This window comes from Schistocerca serialis, chromosome 11, assembly GCF_023864345.2.
Source record: "Schistocerca serialis cubense isolate TAMUIC-IGC-003099 chromosome 11, iqSchSeri2.2, whole genome shotgun sequence".
Lineage (NCBI taxonomy): Eukaryota > Metazoa > Arthropoda > Insecta > Orthoptera > Acrididae > Schistocerca > Schistocerca serialis.
Genome location: NC_064648.1, coordinates 141,438,521 through 141,456,857, shown reverse-complemented (window position 1 = coordinate 141,456,857; position 18,337 = coordinate 141,438,521). Strand labels below are relative to the sequence as shown.

The 18,337-nt window shown below is 44.3% G+C and overlaps 1 protein-coding gene across 1 annotated transcript; it reads left to right on the top strand.

Moving 5' to 3' along the window:
• Nucleotides 1-207: 207 nt before the first annotated feature.
• On the top strand, nucleotides 208-18,131 carry LOC126426549 (uncharacterized). The gene is made up of 2 exons (XM_050088451.1): nucleotides 208-335; nucleotides 17,885-18,131. The coding sequence occupies exons 1-2, from the start codon at nucleotides 208-210 to the stop codon at nucleotides 18,129-18,131; spliced, it is 375 nt and encodes a 124-aa protein (XP_049944408.1).
• Nucleotides 18,132-18,337: the final 206 nt, after the last annotated feature.

Here is an 18,337-nt window from a genome sequence, read left to right as displayed (position 1 = left end):
TACTTTAATATGGATTGTTGGCGGACCGAGCGCCGGTCACGTGTGGTTGTCTCGCGACCTGTTACGTAAGTATTTTCCAAAAACAGTTTCTTTTCTTACTCCGCTTTTCCCACTTATTTGTTGGAATACGTATTACATCTATTCATTGTCTTACAATTTATAAATATTTGAAATAATAGTAGAATTTCATTGAATTTTAGGTAAATTATGGATCAGAGGCAAGAAGCTCGGATTCTGGCTTGGCTGAAGGAGACTGAGGATGAGGAAGAGATTCCCGCCTCGAGTTATAACGGTGAAGATGATGTTGTGGAAGAGCAGAGAGCAGGAGCACCGGTGTGAGCGAGCAAGAGGGACACGTGTCAGGTGAAGCAACTGGGAACAGTCCCGAATTTTCACGTGATGAACCATCCCAGGGAAGTAGACGGCTTGACTTTTATACTGTAGATGACACAATCTCGTCATAGGTAGAACTAGAGCTCATAACATTGTATATGTTCCTCTTGGTCCTAAAGGAACCGCACGACAAAACCGCTATCGAAGATTGCATGTCCCTTTTTTTGGACGATAACGCCATTTATCTCATAACCAAATACACTAACATAAAAACAGACCACACCAAGAATAATTTTTCTAGAGAGAGAGATGTTAAACATCAGATCAAATCGAAATGAAGGAACTTACTAGGATTCAGTTGATGAGTTGACTGCTCAAAATAAGCCGATCGAGCACAAGCCAAACTTTTTACCACATAAAACATACCGGAATTGATGCAATTTATTTGACTGTGTCTGAGAAAAGATTTATATTTCTTATCATGACTTTACGATTTGATGATATTAATGGTCGTGAAGTGCGTGCAAAAATTGACAAACTGGCCCCAATACCGGAAATATTTGATCTATTCCTTACAAACTTTCAACAGTACTTTGTTCCGAGTGCTGAAATGGCTTTGGATGAACAACTTTTGGCATTCAGGGGAAGCTGTCCATCTAGGTAGTACATTCCCAGCAAGCCCGCAAAATGTGGAGCGAAGGTATTTGCGCTTGTGTCTGCTCACTACCCCTACACTTACAACTTGGAAATATAAGCAGGCAAACAACCGGAAGGCCCATATCGCTTGAGGAACGAAAGAAGTGATATGGTAATACGTACGTCCTGTGTTCGGCAGAAACATCAATATAACGGCGGGCAATTGGTTCTCTTCGCTCCGTGTTGCCAAGCAGCTGTTTGAAAATAGAACAACCGCTGTAGCTACGGTGCGGAAAGACAGAAGTGGCCAGGGAATTTCGTGCGGCGAAAGGAAATCCAATAAATTCATCAAAATTTGGCTTGCACCCCCCCTTCCACATTGGTTTCTTACGTGCCAAAACCTAACAACAATGCAACAATTTTGATGTGAACAATGCACAATGACGCAAAAATTGACACCGATACAGGATCTAAACAGAAACCAGAGATAATAACGCAGTACAACCGTACAAAGAACGGTGTGGATCTAGTTGATAAGATGTGTACGCTTTATGATGCATCCTGAAAATGAAGAAGATGGCGTGTTACTGTATTTTATGGTCTGCTTTTCTTATTGACCTGTCTTTGTCTTGGATGAAACCGCTGGCTCAGCGGACATTAGATAAAAAAATGTTGCCAAAAAGTCTGCCCTTCAAAATAAAGGACTTTCTTGGCATTCCTGTCATGGAAAGTCAGCCGGCAACTTCGGGAATGACATGGTCGAGTTCTGTGGGTGCTGCAAAGACTGCGGAAGATCGAGAAATAGAACTACAAGAAGAAAATAACGCGTGTAAAAAATTTGTTTGCCCTGATCATTCCAAGATCGTCTGTACTTCTCGTTGAGAAAATCACAATTAGATTTGCTTTTACACAAATGTGTGTCTTTTGAAAGTAAATCAAAGCCAATGATGCTATCTGCCTTAAAACTGTGACATACTATGAAAAGTTCCTTGTTTTTTCAAATATGAGGTCATATGTATACTTTTTAATAAATATTACTGTGAGAAACACATAAAGCACCCAATAAAAATATTTGTAAATTCAATGGCCTCTTTTTTTTAGTTGAGAGCATGGCATACATATGTAATCCATACGACCACATACTTTTCTTTTCAGAGCGCGACGACTGCAGGGTTAAATCTTCTGGTTTTAAGTTTCAGTGTTTCGGGGACAGACTGAAAGTGCATTGTCCTCTCTCCCTTTATCCTCAGAAAACACTATCGTCCGATTTGACAATAGAAAGAAAAACCCTTACACTGGTGTGTACCTCCTCAACATCAGATGAACCAACATTTGAAGTGACGCGGTGGTTACAAATTGCCGCGAAAACAGCTGTGGGCCGAGAATTCCGCTTCAACTGGGAACGAAGTTGCTCGCGACGACATTCTTGCGTCAGAAGCTCTTCCCGGTCCTTGCCGAGTTAAACTTGAGTAACAAATCGAGATTACGAGATTAGGGCGAAAAACTCGACCGCCTTTTTTTTCGGAACCGTATTACTGCCATCGTGCTGCCAGGGAAGGTGTCGATGTCTGCGACGCGGTTTCCACACATGGAGACGTAATAAATTCGACGAATTTCTCTGTACTCAGTTGACTCTAACACAATAATCGCTGCCCAGGCTGAAACTATTGTTGCGAAATCTGTTCTGTGCGGCGTCTCTGATGACAGAGGATGTAAATCCGTTTTATCACAGTAGCCCGCATCTCGTGGTCGTGCGGTAGCGTTCTCGCTTCCCACGCCCGGGTTCCCGGGTTCGATTCCCGGTGGGGTCAGGGATTTTCTCTGCCTCGTGATGGCTGGGTGTTGTGTAATGTCCTTAGGTTAGTTAGGTTTAAGTAGTTCTAAGTTCTAGGGGACTGATGACCATACATGTTAAGTCCCATAGTGCTCAGAGCAATTTTGATAACAGTACTGTAAATGATTTTGTCTAGACCAGTAGTGTGGACTGTTGTAATGAGTTAAGTCAAACAGAAAATGACGCAAAATGTTAGAAATATGTCGCTCTTCCGAGATTTAACTGTTTCCTATACTTTAGTTGTGTTCCACGTATTCGGGTCTCGTAATATTGCTCCGTAATTTCAAAAGTGTTTGTGTGGGTCTTCCAGCAGTTACACCATACGCGGTGCCGAGAACTCGTGACCGCCTGAATCAGCATCTGAAACGACACGCAGGCGAAAGAAATGTACTCCACAAGAGCCCTGTGTAGGCTGCTCGGCCGATCGCTGCATGCCTCACGCTTGATTGTGATGTCACGACGTCGACATACTCTAGACGTCGATTAACACCGAGTATTCACTGTATCGACGTACAAACCCTGTAAACCACTGCGAAGTGCATGGGAGTGGATACTTGGCATCCGTACCACCTTCCAGAATTTTTCCTCGTTCCAGTCACATATGATGGATGAGGTCGCTAGCGACACGTCACGGATTAGTAATGTCTGTAATGATCACACGACGGTTGTCTGTGAAATTTTGTATGCGGGCTATCACGGGACAATCTGCGTTCGTCTTCAAAAGTCTGTGAATAAAGCTGTCTTGCAGTTTCTGGCGCGGTCTCCTACGAGTGAAAGAAACCTTCCCTGTGACCTTTCAGAGTCTCTTTCCTCTTTGGTACGGGTCCCACACGCTTGGACCGTATTCGGAGACGAGACGCGCGGGCGATTTGAAAGTTCCCAAGACCGGCACGCGCCCTGCCTGCTACTGGGCCTCTGTGGTGTGCCTACTAACAGCTGCACCCGGCTATTTGCGCGATTTGGCCCATTCCAAGTCTTAATCATTGATACAGCACTTGTACCATACATGCTAAGTGCGTAGTTTGACATTTCTGTACATTTTAAGCCAGGTTACAATCTTTGTACCACTTCAAAATCTTTTCACTATTTTAATGAGTATTTCTCCAGTTTTTCTGCGACTGTATATCAGTAGCTAGAGATCGCAGAAGTCCTCTCTCGGTGATAGACTTTGATGACGTCATAACATCGGCAACCGGGAATCGTTTATCAAGAACGATTCTGCAGCGTGACGTATAACCCAGTGAGCTTGGACTTCTTTTCTTCTGACCAAGGTAATAGATTTAGTACTCTGAAAGATACACCCTTTTATGGCGAAATCAGGTTATTTTCGATTTTCTTGTGTCTACCTTTTGTTACAATGTAGTTCCGTCACACCTTGAAAACACGTTAATGATAGCCATCTGTCAGACCCTTTCTTACGCTCCGTGTTAAAAGCCCCGAACGTATACTTTGTCACCGCTCTATTCTTGCCTCGACAAGCGGTCCACGTGTCCTGGTGCTGGCTACATGTCTCCATTGCTGTAGCATCTTCCGTCTGGAAATTCTGCTCTAGTCTGCTCCATATTCCGACCGCATATTAAATCAATCATTTAGCTTTCTTGACGACTATGTGAAACGGATAAATAATTGTCATCATCATCTGCTCTTATAAACTGCGCTATCCGTCGTGTTTAAATGCTGCAGATCACAAAGTTGTTCCAAAAATCGGCGCGATTCGTATGTCCACCTATTGTTTCACAATCATTGCCCAGCGTGGGACAGCCGGCCGGGGTGGCCAAGCGGTTAAAGACGCTACTGTCTGGAACCGCGCGACCGCTACGGTCGCAGGTTCGAATCCTGCCTCGGGCATGGATGTGTGTGATGTCCTTAGGTTAGTTAGGTTTAAGTAGTTGTAAGTTCTAGGTTGCTGATGACCTTAGAAGTTAAGTCCCATAGTGCTCAGAGCCATTTGAACCATTTTTAGTGTGGGACAAAAGCACCTCCCTTCCACTCAAAATTTTTCCTTGACTTACGAAAGGCATTCGATGCATGTTCGGACGGCAGCCTAACCAACTAAATAACGAGCGTACGCAATATGAGACCACCTGTACGACTGGACTGAAAAGTGTCTACCAAACAGAACACAGCGTATCATTCTGAAAGGAGAGAAGTCTTTAGACGTGCAAGTAACTTCGGGTGTGCCCCAGGGGAGTGTTTTAGGACCGTTACTTTTGACAGTACACATAAAGGAGGAGCTCCGTCAGGCTTTTCGCGGCTAATGCTGTTGTGTACAGAGAGGGCGCGGCGGGGGAAAATTGTAGCGAAACGCGGGAAGGCGTGCAGGGGGTAGGCGCTTCGTGCAGGGAGTCGCGGTGGGGGCTCAGCACAGACAAACGGGACGTACTGCGAATACACAAGCAGGCAGACCCTTTAACAAAACTACAGGACAGTCACTGGATGCAGTTACGTCCGTAAAATGTGTTGGAGTGGGCGTAGAAAGCGATTTGAAGTGGAACGACCAAATGAAATTGATCTGCGTCTACGTCATACTCCGTAAGCGGAGGGTAGCTGTGCTACTGCTGACTGACCCCAACCTTCCGTGTTTCTGTCGCGAATGGCGCCTGGGGAAAATGTCGGTAGTATTAGGTCTAACCCCTCGAATTTTCTCGTCGTGGTCACTTCGCGAGACGTGTGTGGGAGAAAGTAGCACGCCGTCCGACTCTTCCTGGAAAACGCTCCCTCGAAATTCCAGTAGAAAGACTCTCCATGATACCCAGCGCCTCCCTTGTAACGCCTGCCTCTGGTTCGTCGATCATCCTAGATCGCTGCTCGTAATGATTACCTTGTTTTCAAACTGTGACTGATTCTTGACAACAAACTTCAGAAGTAAGTGAACGTCGACATCTGCGACTCTAGTGTTCCCCCACGCTGGTACGTAACGAAATGCCGGAATTCCTCTGTAGTCTCTCAACACTGAGATAAATGGCGGTCGTCCATGTTGTAGTTATTGTTGCGCAATCTGATCTCCACGACCTCTCTGATGGCTGATAATGTAATGACCTTTAGTTGTTTAACAAAATAGCTATACTGCTCGGTTTTGCGAACTGTTATACGTCCTTGTGCTAAGCACAAAACGAAGCCAAATGTTTGAAATATGGCGCGCTTGCCACAATTAACTATTCCCTTCGCTTGATTTGTGTTAAATCTGTTCAGTTTCTTGCTATTGGTTAGTATATATTGACATTTGTTTGTTTGAATCGGCAAGCAATTACATCACACACGCTGGCGAGAGCTGCTCACCGTTGCCAGCTTCTAAGACGCCTTCGGAGTCGTAAAAGTGTACTTTGGAAGAGCGCCGTGTATTTGCACTGATGGCTGTGTGTCTCGCGCGGTTATACACAGTTGTGAGTTCAACTCGTGAACTTAGCGCCACATACAACCACCGAATATTCACCGTCACGTCTACATCTACATCCCCGTATGTACGCTGCAAAGCACAGCGTAGTGCATGGCAGTGGGTACTTGTCACGGCAACGAGTCTCGAAACGTATTCCCCTTCCGGTGGTGGTAAAGGGCGAGTGGGGAGGCGGCTCCGCGCTGCGGCCGGCCTGGCTCCTCCTCACTGCTCCTCCCTCCTCCTCACTGCTCCTCCCTCCTCCTCCCTCCTCACGGCAGCCACGCACAGTGAGCGGCCGGGGAGCGGCTCTGGACTCCTCGCTCAGCATCAGCAGCCGTCTGCGCAACTTCGCGAGCGGCCTTCCGTGGGATGTGGGTTGCGTCTTTCTTGAGCCGTCTGACGACTGAGCTTTCTCGACGCTCACGTGACACTCTCCCGCGAGTTAGATAAACCTGTGACGATTCGTGCTGCCCTTCTCTGTATACGTTCCGTAGCCCCTGTCTGTGGTATCTGGTACGGGTCCCACACACTGGAGTATCATTCTACGACGGGACCCACATGTGCTTCGTAACCAATATCGGTTTTAGACTGGCTCCACTGTCCGAGTATCCTGACAGAGGTCCGAAACCGCAAGCAAACAGACCTTCGGCACAGATTCAAGAGAAATCAAAATCTAGCTGACAAACAAAAGCTGAATGAAGCCAAAGTGAGCATAAAGCAGGATAGTTAGACATGCGTCTAATGACTTTGACAGTAAAATTTTGGCAACCGATTTGACTAAAATTCATTACAACCTTTGGTCTTACAGTCAGTAAGCGGCTCGAAACAATCTATTCAGTCACTCAGAGACCAAACTCGCACCGAAACGGAAGAAAACAGAGAAGGCCGAAACACTGAATTCGGTCTTCCGAAATTGTTTCACCGCGGAAGGTTGGAGTACGAACCCACCTTCCAGTCATCGCGACAACATCGAAGTGATACAGATAAAGAGAATAAACAGAGAGTAAAGAACGTAAGATATATTGTTTCATTACCTACCAGATTTTGAGAAAATCGCCCTTGAAGTTCACAACATTAAATCGACTCGAAATTAACTGTATCGACAGATGATTGTAGATTGAGCATTTTTCATTATCACATACGCTGTCCAAAAACGTGTATTTTCCGAGAAATCAGGAAAAGCAGCTTTTTACGGCTGCCGCTTTGAGACGCATCAAGGTAAACACGCTCCAGCGAAAGCCGTGCTGGACCGAGTGAACGAGACACGTGATCCGTGAGCGGAGATTACGTGTCCGGTTCCTACACGGATAATGCAGTAGTTGCTTTTGCATACGTAACTTTCTTCGTATTGGAGAGTTCATAAGGTACATCAGTCAATAGGGAATAGTAACACGGTAGGCGAATCAATTATCTCACGCAGTTACAATACTGGAGAAGTAACCTTTTAAGTCTTGCTGTATGAAAACAGCTCCGAAAAAGACTGCTGTGTACTCGTCACGAAGACCCACAGTAGCTGACCACGGGACGCCCTGTTCATGGCGAGAAGCGGCAAAGAGTGACCGCAGATTAAAGAACCCACGCTTCTTATGTCGATCCTTACACCTGGGACCCTTACCAGAAGGGTAAGGACTGACAGAAGAGATACAGAACGTACAACGAAGAGCGGCGCGTTTCGCCACGGGATCGTTTGGTCGGCGCGAGAGCGTTACAGAGGTGTTCAACAGACTCCAGTGGCAGAGGGTACAAGAGAGGCGTTAAGCATCACAGAAGGTTTGGAAAGAGTACTTTCCAGGAAGCGTCGGACAGCATATTACTTCTTTCGCGAAATCAGTACGACGACAAAATTCTAGAAATCAGTGCCAATACAGAGGCTTACCGACAATCACCCCTCCCACGCGTCACTTACGAGTGCAACAGGGAAGCGGGGATCAGTTAGTGGTGCCAGAAGTATCCTCTACCACACACCATCAGCTGGCTTGCCGAGTATCAATGTAGATGTGGACATTACGACAAATTCTAAGCTGTGTCTGTCTTTTGGCTGATTTTTTGTAGTGAGGATACTGAGTGCAACGTAAGCACTGTATGGAACAAATGAGTTGAAGCCGTAATTTCATGGGTTGTAGAAAAGAAATTGATGCTAAATCAAAATAAGACTCAGTTTCTACAGTTTCTAGCCAACAACTGAACCGAAACCGACATTTTGATCAGACATAATAGGCATATCATTAGTCAGTCCGAACAATCCAAATTCGTAAGTGTTCGGGTAGGTGGTAAGCTGACATGGACCGCCCACGTTCAGTATCTTGTCCAAAGACTTAATAGCGCTGTATTTACTACTGGAAGAGTGTCTGAAATCAGTCATAGATCAACAGGAGAATTAGTCTACTTTGCTTATTCTGATTAGCTTATGATTTACGATGTTATACTCTACTGTTGCTTTTCTCATTCTCAAAGGCTCTTCTTGGCTCGGAAAACGGCACTTAGAGCAAAATGTGGTCCAAGTTCACGAAGCTATGGTCGACCTATGTTCGGCAGTGTGGGAGTTCTGACGCGTGGCTCTAAATGCGTATTTCAGCATTGTTTCTTGTTAACAACTCGGGGTTTTCCCCGAGAATTGCCAGCCTTCACTCAGTTAATACTACGCAGATATCCACCCTGCACATCAATCCCACCTCCTTATCTCGGACGTGCAGTATTCTCCATTTTCAATAAATTAGCACAAGAATTAAAAAATCTTAGCAGTAATCGACGCAATTTCAAGTCTGATCTGAAGAATTGTCATGACTCACTCCTGCTATATCGACGGGGCTACAAGTATAAAAATGAAGCAAATTCATGTGTTGTATTGTTTATTGCGCTTGATATTACTTGGTGATCTGGGTACTATTCGTGCAAATTTTAACTGTTGTTAAGTTTCCAGACGTTACTTTGTTGTAGAGACTCGTTCCATCACCGTAGTGACTTGCTCCTCTTCCTAGACGTGAGCAACAAAACAAAAATAGATAAACGACGTCCATCACTTTAACCTAGTGAAGGATTCGCCTCGACTGATCGATCTTAGTGTTTTTATCCATGAAAAGGCATTACTTCAAAGTTTTAAATTTTCAGGAATGGAATGCAACACTGTTTAAAGAACACAATGAAACGGATAATTTGCCATTACTGTAGTTGCTGAAGTCTGCAAATCATTTGGAGAGAATAATTCCAGAATCTTGGAATAAGGTCCTTTTCCTGAGGAAGTAATTCACAGACATGCTAAAGTTATGTTTTAATAGTATTTCAAGTTGGTTCTCTTTTCACTCATTCGATTTCACAGTATTATAACTGTACTCAAAGTTCATCATTATCAGCAAAAGTAGTGGCAGCAGCTTTGTCACGTATCGGCCATTTCATAAGATCATCGTAGAAATACCTGTATTCATGGCGAATATAATCGTGTTGAATGTCTTGATCTTTCTTCCTGTTAATTGCTACCAGTGTAAGTATTTTCAAAATTACAAACAATAGACACTTCCGGAAATAAAACATCGAATGTTTGCTTTCGTCGTACTTCTATCTGTTTAGAGGCCACAATACGTGACTATGGGTTACAATGTTCAAAATGAACAAACAGGGTTAAAATGTTTAGTACGCTCGTGACAGTGCACTGTTGCTGTTTTTATAGCATTCTGTTCATAATATCCTACAATACGTCTTTCTCTCTTTTCTTGGTACCTTCACCATGTTCCAAGCCAGTACTAGAAGTCATTTTACATTTCACAACACATGCTCGGAAATAATAACGGTTCAACTACGAAAAGCCAAATGTAATATACAGTGCATTAAGTATTCGGTAGATGGAATGCGAATATAATCACCATTGAAAGGGCGCTATTCGAGGAGTGAAGCCCTTTCATAAATGACGTCGCTGTAACTTGTTCGCAAAAACACATTTACAATATCTGGAATAAAGCCCTTTGCACGCAAAATTATCTGTTATCTTTCCTAACTCATTTTGTCAAAATTTGCACTAAGGCCCTTTCAAAAATGATTGTTCAATCCACTGTACCCCCTTACAGTAAACAAGACAATTGAAGACGTGACGCAGTTGTCAACAATACACGGCTCTCCTCATAGGCCCACGCCGTATCCCAGCAACGGTTTGAGTAGAGGCGAAAGGCGAGCGAGGCGGCTGTTGCTGTCCCCTCTCGCAGCAGTCTGCAGAAACAGAGAAATGCGGCAACAGCGCGGAGCAGCGGCAGCAGTCTATGAGGAGTCGTCAACCAGCGTGTGATCTGTGCCAAAGCACGGCCACCGAAATGACTGCACCTTTCTGCGCATGCGTAACATTAATTCTACACTCGTGCATGTTTCATAAATACAGGGATCTTCGACACAGCAGTCATATTTAGTATAATTTAATTTTACAAATCAGTCGAACGGAGTATTCATACGAATCTCTCTACATCTACATCTACATCTACATTGATACTCCGCAAGCCACCCAACGGTGTGTGGCGGAGGGCACTTTGCGTGCCACTGTCATTACCTCCCTTTCCTATTCCAGTCGTGTATGGTTCGCGGGAAGAACGACTGTCTGAAAGCCTCCGTGCGCGCTCTAATCTCTCTAATTTTACATTCGTGATCTCCTCGGGAGGTATAAGTAGGGGGAAGCAATATATTCGATACCTCATCCAGAAACGCACCCTCTAGAAACCTGGCGAGCAAGCTACACCGCGATGCAGAGCACCTCTCTTGCAGAGTCTGCCACTTGAGTTTATTAAACATCTCCGTAACGCTATCACGGTTACCAAATAACCCTGTGACGAAACGCGCCGCTCTTCTTTGGATCTTCTCTATCTCCTCCGTCAGACCGATCTGGTACGGATCCCACACTGATGAGCAATACTCAAGTATAGGTCGAACGAGTGTTTTGTAAGCCACCTCCTTTGTTGATGGACTACATTTTCTAAGCACTCTCCCAATGAATCTCAACCTGGTACCCGCCTTACCAACAATTAATTTTATATGATCATTCCACTTCAAATCGTTCCACACGCATACTCCCAGATATTTTACAGAAGTAACTGCTACCAGTGTTTGTTCCGCTATCATATAATCATACAATAAAGGATACTTCTTTCTATGTATTCGCAATACATTACATTTGTCTATGTTAAGGGTCAGTTGCCACTCCCTGCACCAAGTGCCTATCCGCTGCAGATCTTCCTGCATTTCGCTACAATTTTCTAATGCTGCAACTTCTCTGTATACTACAGCATCATCCGCGAAAAGCCGCATGGTACTTCCGACACTATCTACTAAGTCATTTATATATATTGTCTCTCCATTGATAACAACATGCTGTGTTCTGTTTGCTAAAAACTCTTCAATCCAGCCACACAGCTGGTCTGATATTCCATAGGCTCTTACTTTGTTTATCAGGCGACAGTGCGGAACTGTATCGAACGCCTTCCGGAAGTCAAGAAAAATAGCATCTATCTGGGAGCCTGTATCTAATATTTTCTGGGTCTCATGAACAAATGAGGCGAGTTGGGTCTCTGTAGGAGAAAGATTAATTTTATGCATCTTTTAATTACAGGAAGGTCGGGCGTCTGCAAATTATAAATGCTCCTACAAAGCTGCCACGCCAAGTGCCATGTTCAGTCGCTTGTTTGAATGATTGTCGACAAGGCTTGTACATCGTCGTGGTTTCTTGAAACACACGTCCTCGATGGATCAATGGTAAGAGGTAATTTATTTCTACAAGAATCTCTACAAGATTATAGATGAATTCCAACACTAAGAACTATTTTGGTTCAGTTCTAGTGTCCTGTTCCACCCGTCAGCTTTGACCAGCGACGTCGTGTGTGGCATCATTGGTCTACGATGCGAAAGATGAAAGTGTCCCGCCATTAAATGTTATCTCTGGTTGTCTTAGGCCGCGCGGTTAGAGGCGCCGTGTCACTAATTGCGAGCCCTCCCTCGGGCATGTGTGTGTGTGTGTGTTGTTCTTAGCATAAGTTAGTTGAAGCAGTGTGTAAGTCTAGGGATAGATGACCTTAGCAGTTTGGTCCCTTAGGAATTCCTCCTTTCTCCCAGCAGTATTTCTTATCCTCGTAAGAGGCACCGTGTGCGATGTAACTGTTGGACGACGCACGTAAGCAAATGTGAAAATACAAAGGAATACTACGACACGTGAATACGTGTAAAACAACTAAAGCGTAGGGAACAGTGAATGTTCACAAGAGCGTCATACTTCTGACGTTTTCCTACATTTTCTACTCGACTTAACTCATACCAACAATTAGTACTAGTGTTTAAGACAAACTCATTTACAGTACTGTTATCGATGGAATACCGAGGCATAACTAACAAAAAGGCTTTACATTTTCCGTCATCTTAGATGCCACACAGAACAGATTTCATAACAATAGTTTCACCCTAGGCATCAGCTATTGTCTTAGCATCGACTAAGTACATGGAAATTCTCCGAACGACGGCATTAATACAGTCCCGAAAAAAAAAAAGCGGTGGACTTCTTCGCCCTAATATGGATTTGTTACTCAAGCGTAACCCGGCAAGAACACGGACAGCGTCTGGCGCAAGAATGTCGTCGCGAGCAACTCCGTTCCCAGTTGCAACGGAATTCTCAGCACATAGCTGTTTTCGCTGCAGTTTATAAACACGGCGCCATTTTAAGTGTTCGTTTATCTGATAGTTTTCACATCTCAGCCAATATCCCGTCTTCTTCTGGCGCCCTGTTGTTTTCTGGCTGGCCAGTGTATTGTTGAGTTTAATGCAGTACAGTGGCTCTGAAAGTGGGTTTTCCTTTTGAGGCTGTCTGAAAAACAGTCGTTGTGTTGGTTCTTCGCAGATTAAAACGTTTTTGAAGCAATTTGCTAGTAATACACAGTTGTGTTTGTTGTTGATAGTCAGTTTGCCTTTTGAATCTTTGAAGTACAACTGCTTGTACCCTGTTATTTCTGCTTTGAAAACTTTTTAGAATTCCTTGCGTTGTTCTGTCTGAAGTCTGTATGTATACGTTTCCCATATGTTCGTAATTTTGCCATTGTTGTGTTTGATTTTAAATTTTCCCCTCCCGAAACCCCCACTTTACCGCGATATCCCCTTAGAACCAATAATTATTATTATTAAGATTTATTTTTAAGTATTACCGGTATTCCATAATATTCCGCTAAGTATGCCAGGAGCCACTACACGCAGGAGGCGGTTACGCGGGTAGCAGCGGCTGTGTAGCTTGGACTGGGCGGTTTTCAGGTTAAAGGGTCTCAGAGAAACACAGAAAGGGCTTCAGTCTCAAAGGGTGCAGGTCGAACGCAGGAAGAACGTCGATCCAAGAACCATCGGTATAGCAGTTGTTCCGGCCGGAGTGGCCGAGCGGTTCTAGGCGCTACAGTCTGGAACCGCGCGACCTCTACGGTGGCAGGTTCGAATCCTGCCACGGGCATGGATGTGTGTGATGTCCTTAGGTTAGTTAGGTTTAAGTAGTTCTCAGTTCTAGGGGACTGATGCCCTCAGAAGTCAAGTCCCATAGTGCCCAGAGCCATTTGAACCATTTTTGAACATTCTCTGAAAATATTTCGAGTAGTAAGTTCATGATCCCAATTGAATAGTAAACAGTTATGGGAACACGTCTTAGCAACAAATAATCCTGAGCTAATAACGAGCACCAAAACATATACTGAGATCGAACACAGGACTGTCGTAACGAAACTTAGTGTTGTAACTCTCTGACGAAAGATCCGTAACCTAAAGACTGGAAACTTGCACAGGTCACACCAGTATTCAAGAAATGCAGTAGCAGCATTCCATGAAATTACGGGGCCATAATACTAACGTCAATTTGCAGCAGGATTTTGGAACATATATTGTGTTCGAACATTATGAATTATCTCGAAGAGAAGTCTGTTGACAAACACTTCATACGGATTTAGATAACATCGTTCTTGCTAAACACAACTAGCTCTTTATTCACACGAGGTATTGAATGCTGTCGACAAGGCATTTCCAGTTGATTTCGTCTTTCTAGATTTCCAGAAGGCATTTGACACTGTACCTCACAAGCAACCTGTAGTCAAACTGCGTGCTTATGGAATGTCGTCACAGGCTGGACTGTGACTGGATTCGTGATTTCCTGTCACAGATTTCACAATTCGTAGTAATTGGCGAAGACATCGAGCGAAACAGAAGTAAGTTTCAGCGTTTCCCAAGGTAATGCTGTTCCTTATCTATATAAACGATTTCGGAGACAATTGAGGAACCGTCTGAAGTTGTTTGCAGATGATGCAGTCATTTACCGTTTAGTAAAGTCATCAGAAGATCAAAACAAATTGCAAAATTAGTTAGGAAAGATATCTGTATGGTGCGATAATTGGCAATTTGTCCTAAATAATGAAAAGTGTCAGATAATCCAGATGAGTGCCAAACGGAATCGGTTAAACTTCGGTTAGACGATAAATCCGTCAAATCTAATGGCCGTAAATTCAACTAAACACCAGAAATCACAATTGCGGAGAATATAAATTGGAAATAACACATAGGAAATGTTGTGGGGAAGCAGAACCAAAGATGCGTTTTATTGGCTGAAGATGCAACAGATATACTAGAGAGACTGCCTATACTACGGTTGTCCGTCCTCTTCTAGAATACTGCTGTGCAGTGTGGGATCATTACCAGGTAGAATTAACGGACTTCATCGAGAATATTCAAAGAAGAGCAGCACATTTTGTATTGTCGAGAAGTAGGAAGGACAGTGTCACTGACGTGACGTGAGCCCACGACCGTAGCAGTCGCGTGGTTCCAGACGGTAGCGCCTAGAACCGCTCGGAGAGATATCCAGCAATTGCAAGGTTAAAATGGGCGTACCGGACATGAAATCAAAGTATGTTCATGTATGGCGGTAATGTAACCATGAGTGACGTCACAGCCGGCAGCTGGGTTGTGTAATGGTGTACGAGGAGCCCACCAGCAGTCACTCCACTTGACAGTGGCTGAGAAGCACTTGGTCGAAAGCTCACGCCACTTCAGTCCCTTGAAGCAACTGGAACCCCGAGAACATTTTAACATTTTATTCTGTAGGCAGAAACTGCTGAAATAAACAGCACTTTCCACCATTTACACATTTCCATAGCCACAGTCTGCAGAACTGGGTTCACAATCGTAGTGTTAAGTGAAATACTGATATTGGTTAAGTGCTTGTAAACTATGACTTTGTCAAAAACTTGTAGCTATTGTAGTTCTTAAACGAAACATAATATTTCGGTTTACCGGGCTAATCCTTTACCTACCATATAATTTTCAAAAGTGCTGTACCTTAGAACTTACATAGTGACGTACTATGCGCAGATCTAACAAATTATCACTTAAATCATAGACATCTGTTACAATGTTAAAAGTGAGGATGGCAGATTGTGTTCGGGTGGAGGGAGTGCGACAGCCAATAACAAGCTGTGAACACCCTCTCCCCACCCCCAAAACCAAACCACAGATGCGGACCTTCAGTTACACTGCACTCTCTCACTCTATCTAAGGAATGTTAGATATGTAGTATAGCTTTTCTGGGAGGAATATGCTCTTCATACAAGGAACATAAGGCAAAATTAATTCTTTTCTTCCCCACATTAATGTAGTCTCGATTAAAGTTCTCACTGCAGTCAACAAAGAAAGCACTCAAATGTATACAGAAAGTGTTCAGCTATCTGTTATGTATGAAATTGAATTGTTAAATTTTCTTCTGTTTGAAATTAATGTCCATAATAAACATCACTAAAAACTGTAACAGCCTCTAAATTTCATCTTTAAGATTTTCTTGCCACATCAGAATCACATGCTGTTTCAGATGATGATGGTTGCTGTATTTAGGGATTTTTTGGGGGGTATTGGGGGTGGTGATGGTTTGGATGTATACGCCTTTCCATTGCAGCCCAGAGAGAAATAAGTAGACTGTACTAGTTGGCCAAGGATCTATACATTTCTTAAGGCGCTTGTAATGTGAACTGCAGTGGGGCATCTTGCATTATACTGCTGGAATATTGCATTTGGTACCATAGGCATGGGAGTGACAAGAGGATTTACCATATGTCTCACATATTGGCAGCTATTCAGCGTTTCTTCAACAATTACGGAGCCAGCCCAATTGTCATATCCAGTACCTCCCCACAGCAGGGGAATTGAAGTATGTGTCTGCAGAACTGATGCTTCCTGCGACCTGTCACCAGGTCATCTACAGGCATGTGGATGACAATCTGAGTGCTACAGACAGAACCAGGACTCGCCGTTGAAGAGCAGAGAATTACAGTCAGTGTTCCAGTTGACTATGGATGTACACCACACAAGTCTTTGTTGTATGTGGTATGGAGACAACAGGAGATGACCCACGTCAACTTGAGATCTCAACCCAGCTTCCAGTAATCTGATGCTGGCACACTGCCCATCAAATCAGCTCAGAATTAAATTTTCACTCAGCAGCAGAGTGCAAACAGATATGAGACTTGCTGGCAGATTAAAACTGTCTGCTGAACCGAGACTCGAACTCAGGACTTTTTCCTGCTGCGGGCAAGTGCTCCACTAACTGAACTACCCAAGCACATATCGTGACCTGTCCCCCAAGTTTTCCTTTGCCAGCACCTCGTGCTGTATCTTCCAAACTTCTTAGCAGTTCTCCTGCAAAACTTACAGGAATAACACTCCTGGAAGGAAGAATATGGCGGAGAATTGGCTTAAACACGACCTTGAGGATGTTTCCAGAATGAAATTTTCACTCTGCACTGGAGTGCGTGTTGATATGAAACTTCCTGGCAGATTAAAACCGAGACTGGAATTCAGGATCTTTGCCTTTCATAGGTAAGTGCTCTGCTGACAGATACACAAGCATGACTCCCTAACCGTCCTCACAGCTTCAATTCGCCCAATACAGAAAGATACCGAACTCAAGTCTCGGTCCAGTAGACAGTTATAATCTGCCAGGAAGTTTCGCCTCTGCTCAGGTTTCAGCTGTTGCCTATATGAAAAAGCTAGTCGTTCCATTTTAAAATCTGTTTGTAGTGCAGTTCTTCTGGATGGCCATGTGCCTACCCTTCTTGCCACACTGTTGTCCTGCAACCCTATCATTCATCCATTGCACTTCAGACTGTGATCACTGTGTGATCTGCCAGTATGCTGCTCCCACGTCCATCAAGCCAGTGACCCAAGACTTCTCAAAGCCATCTCGTGCACATTCTCTAGGCATACCGTTTTGCAGACTCCTAGAGATAAGGGCCAGTGACACCCAGTATCTATTATAAAACTAAAACTAAACTAAACTCCTCCAGAACAGGCCATAAAAGCCCAACAGTACCAACTAGCTGCCATGTCATCCTCAGCTCACAGGCGTCACTAGATGCAGATATGGAGGGGAATAGCTACCATGCACTCACATAATTCTTCATCTACAAGAATGACTTTTTTTCTTTGGTGACAATAAGCTAAACGCTAAAATTTTAACCAACATATCCAATGGGCTTTAAATTACTTGACTACCTATGTGACTGATTTCAAACAAGGTTTTCACAGAGTAACATTTTGTATCTCCAAACCCCCCCCCCCTCTCTGTGTGTGTGTGTGTGTGTGTGTGTGTGTGTGTGTGTTTTAGATATGTTGTGGAGGTCATGTTCATGTCACTGCTGCTATACTAAAACTGATGTAAATCGTAATGTGATTTACAGGATCCTGACTGAGGAACAGAAGCAGATGCTGGCTGGGAGGCTGATCATTGCTGCGTCACAGGGTCAGACCGGCCAAGTGCGGGCGATCCTGGATGCGGGGTCGCCAGTCAACGCGACAGACGCCAGTGGCGACACTGCCCTGCATGAAGCAGTGGTGAATGGCCACGAAGAAACTGTCAAGTGCCTGATTGATGCCGGGGCAGATGTCAACGTCAGGGACTCGGATGGGATGACGCCTCTGCACTAGGCTGCATGTAGAGGTGGCGAGCAGCACATTGTAACCCGTCTCCCCAGTGCGTCCCAGACACGCTCTATGGGATTCAAATCGGCAGAATGAGCAGGCCACGCCACGCACGGTCTCCGATTTCCAAGAAAACGTGAAACACTTCTGCTCTATGAGGTCGAGCACTGTCGTCCATCAGTACAAAGTCTGGGTCCATCTCTCCTCGCTAC

Excerpts from the sequence above, each read along its gene's own strand:
- LOC126426549 (XM_050088451.1), top strand. The coding sequence starts at position 208 with ATGGATCAGAGGCAAGAAGCTCGGATTCTGGCTTGGCTGAAGGAGACT. Across the intron at positions 336-17,884 it reads CAGAGAGCAGGAGCACCGGT|GATCCTGACTGAGGAACAGA; the intron begins GTGAGCGAGCAA and ends TGTGATTTACAG.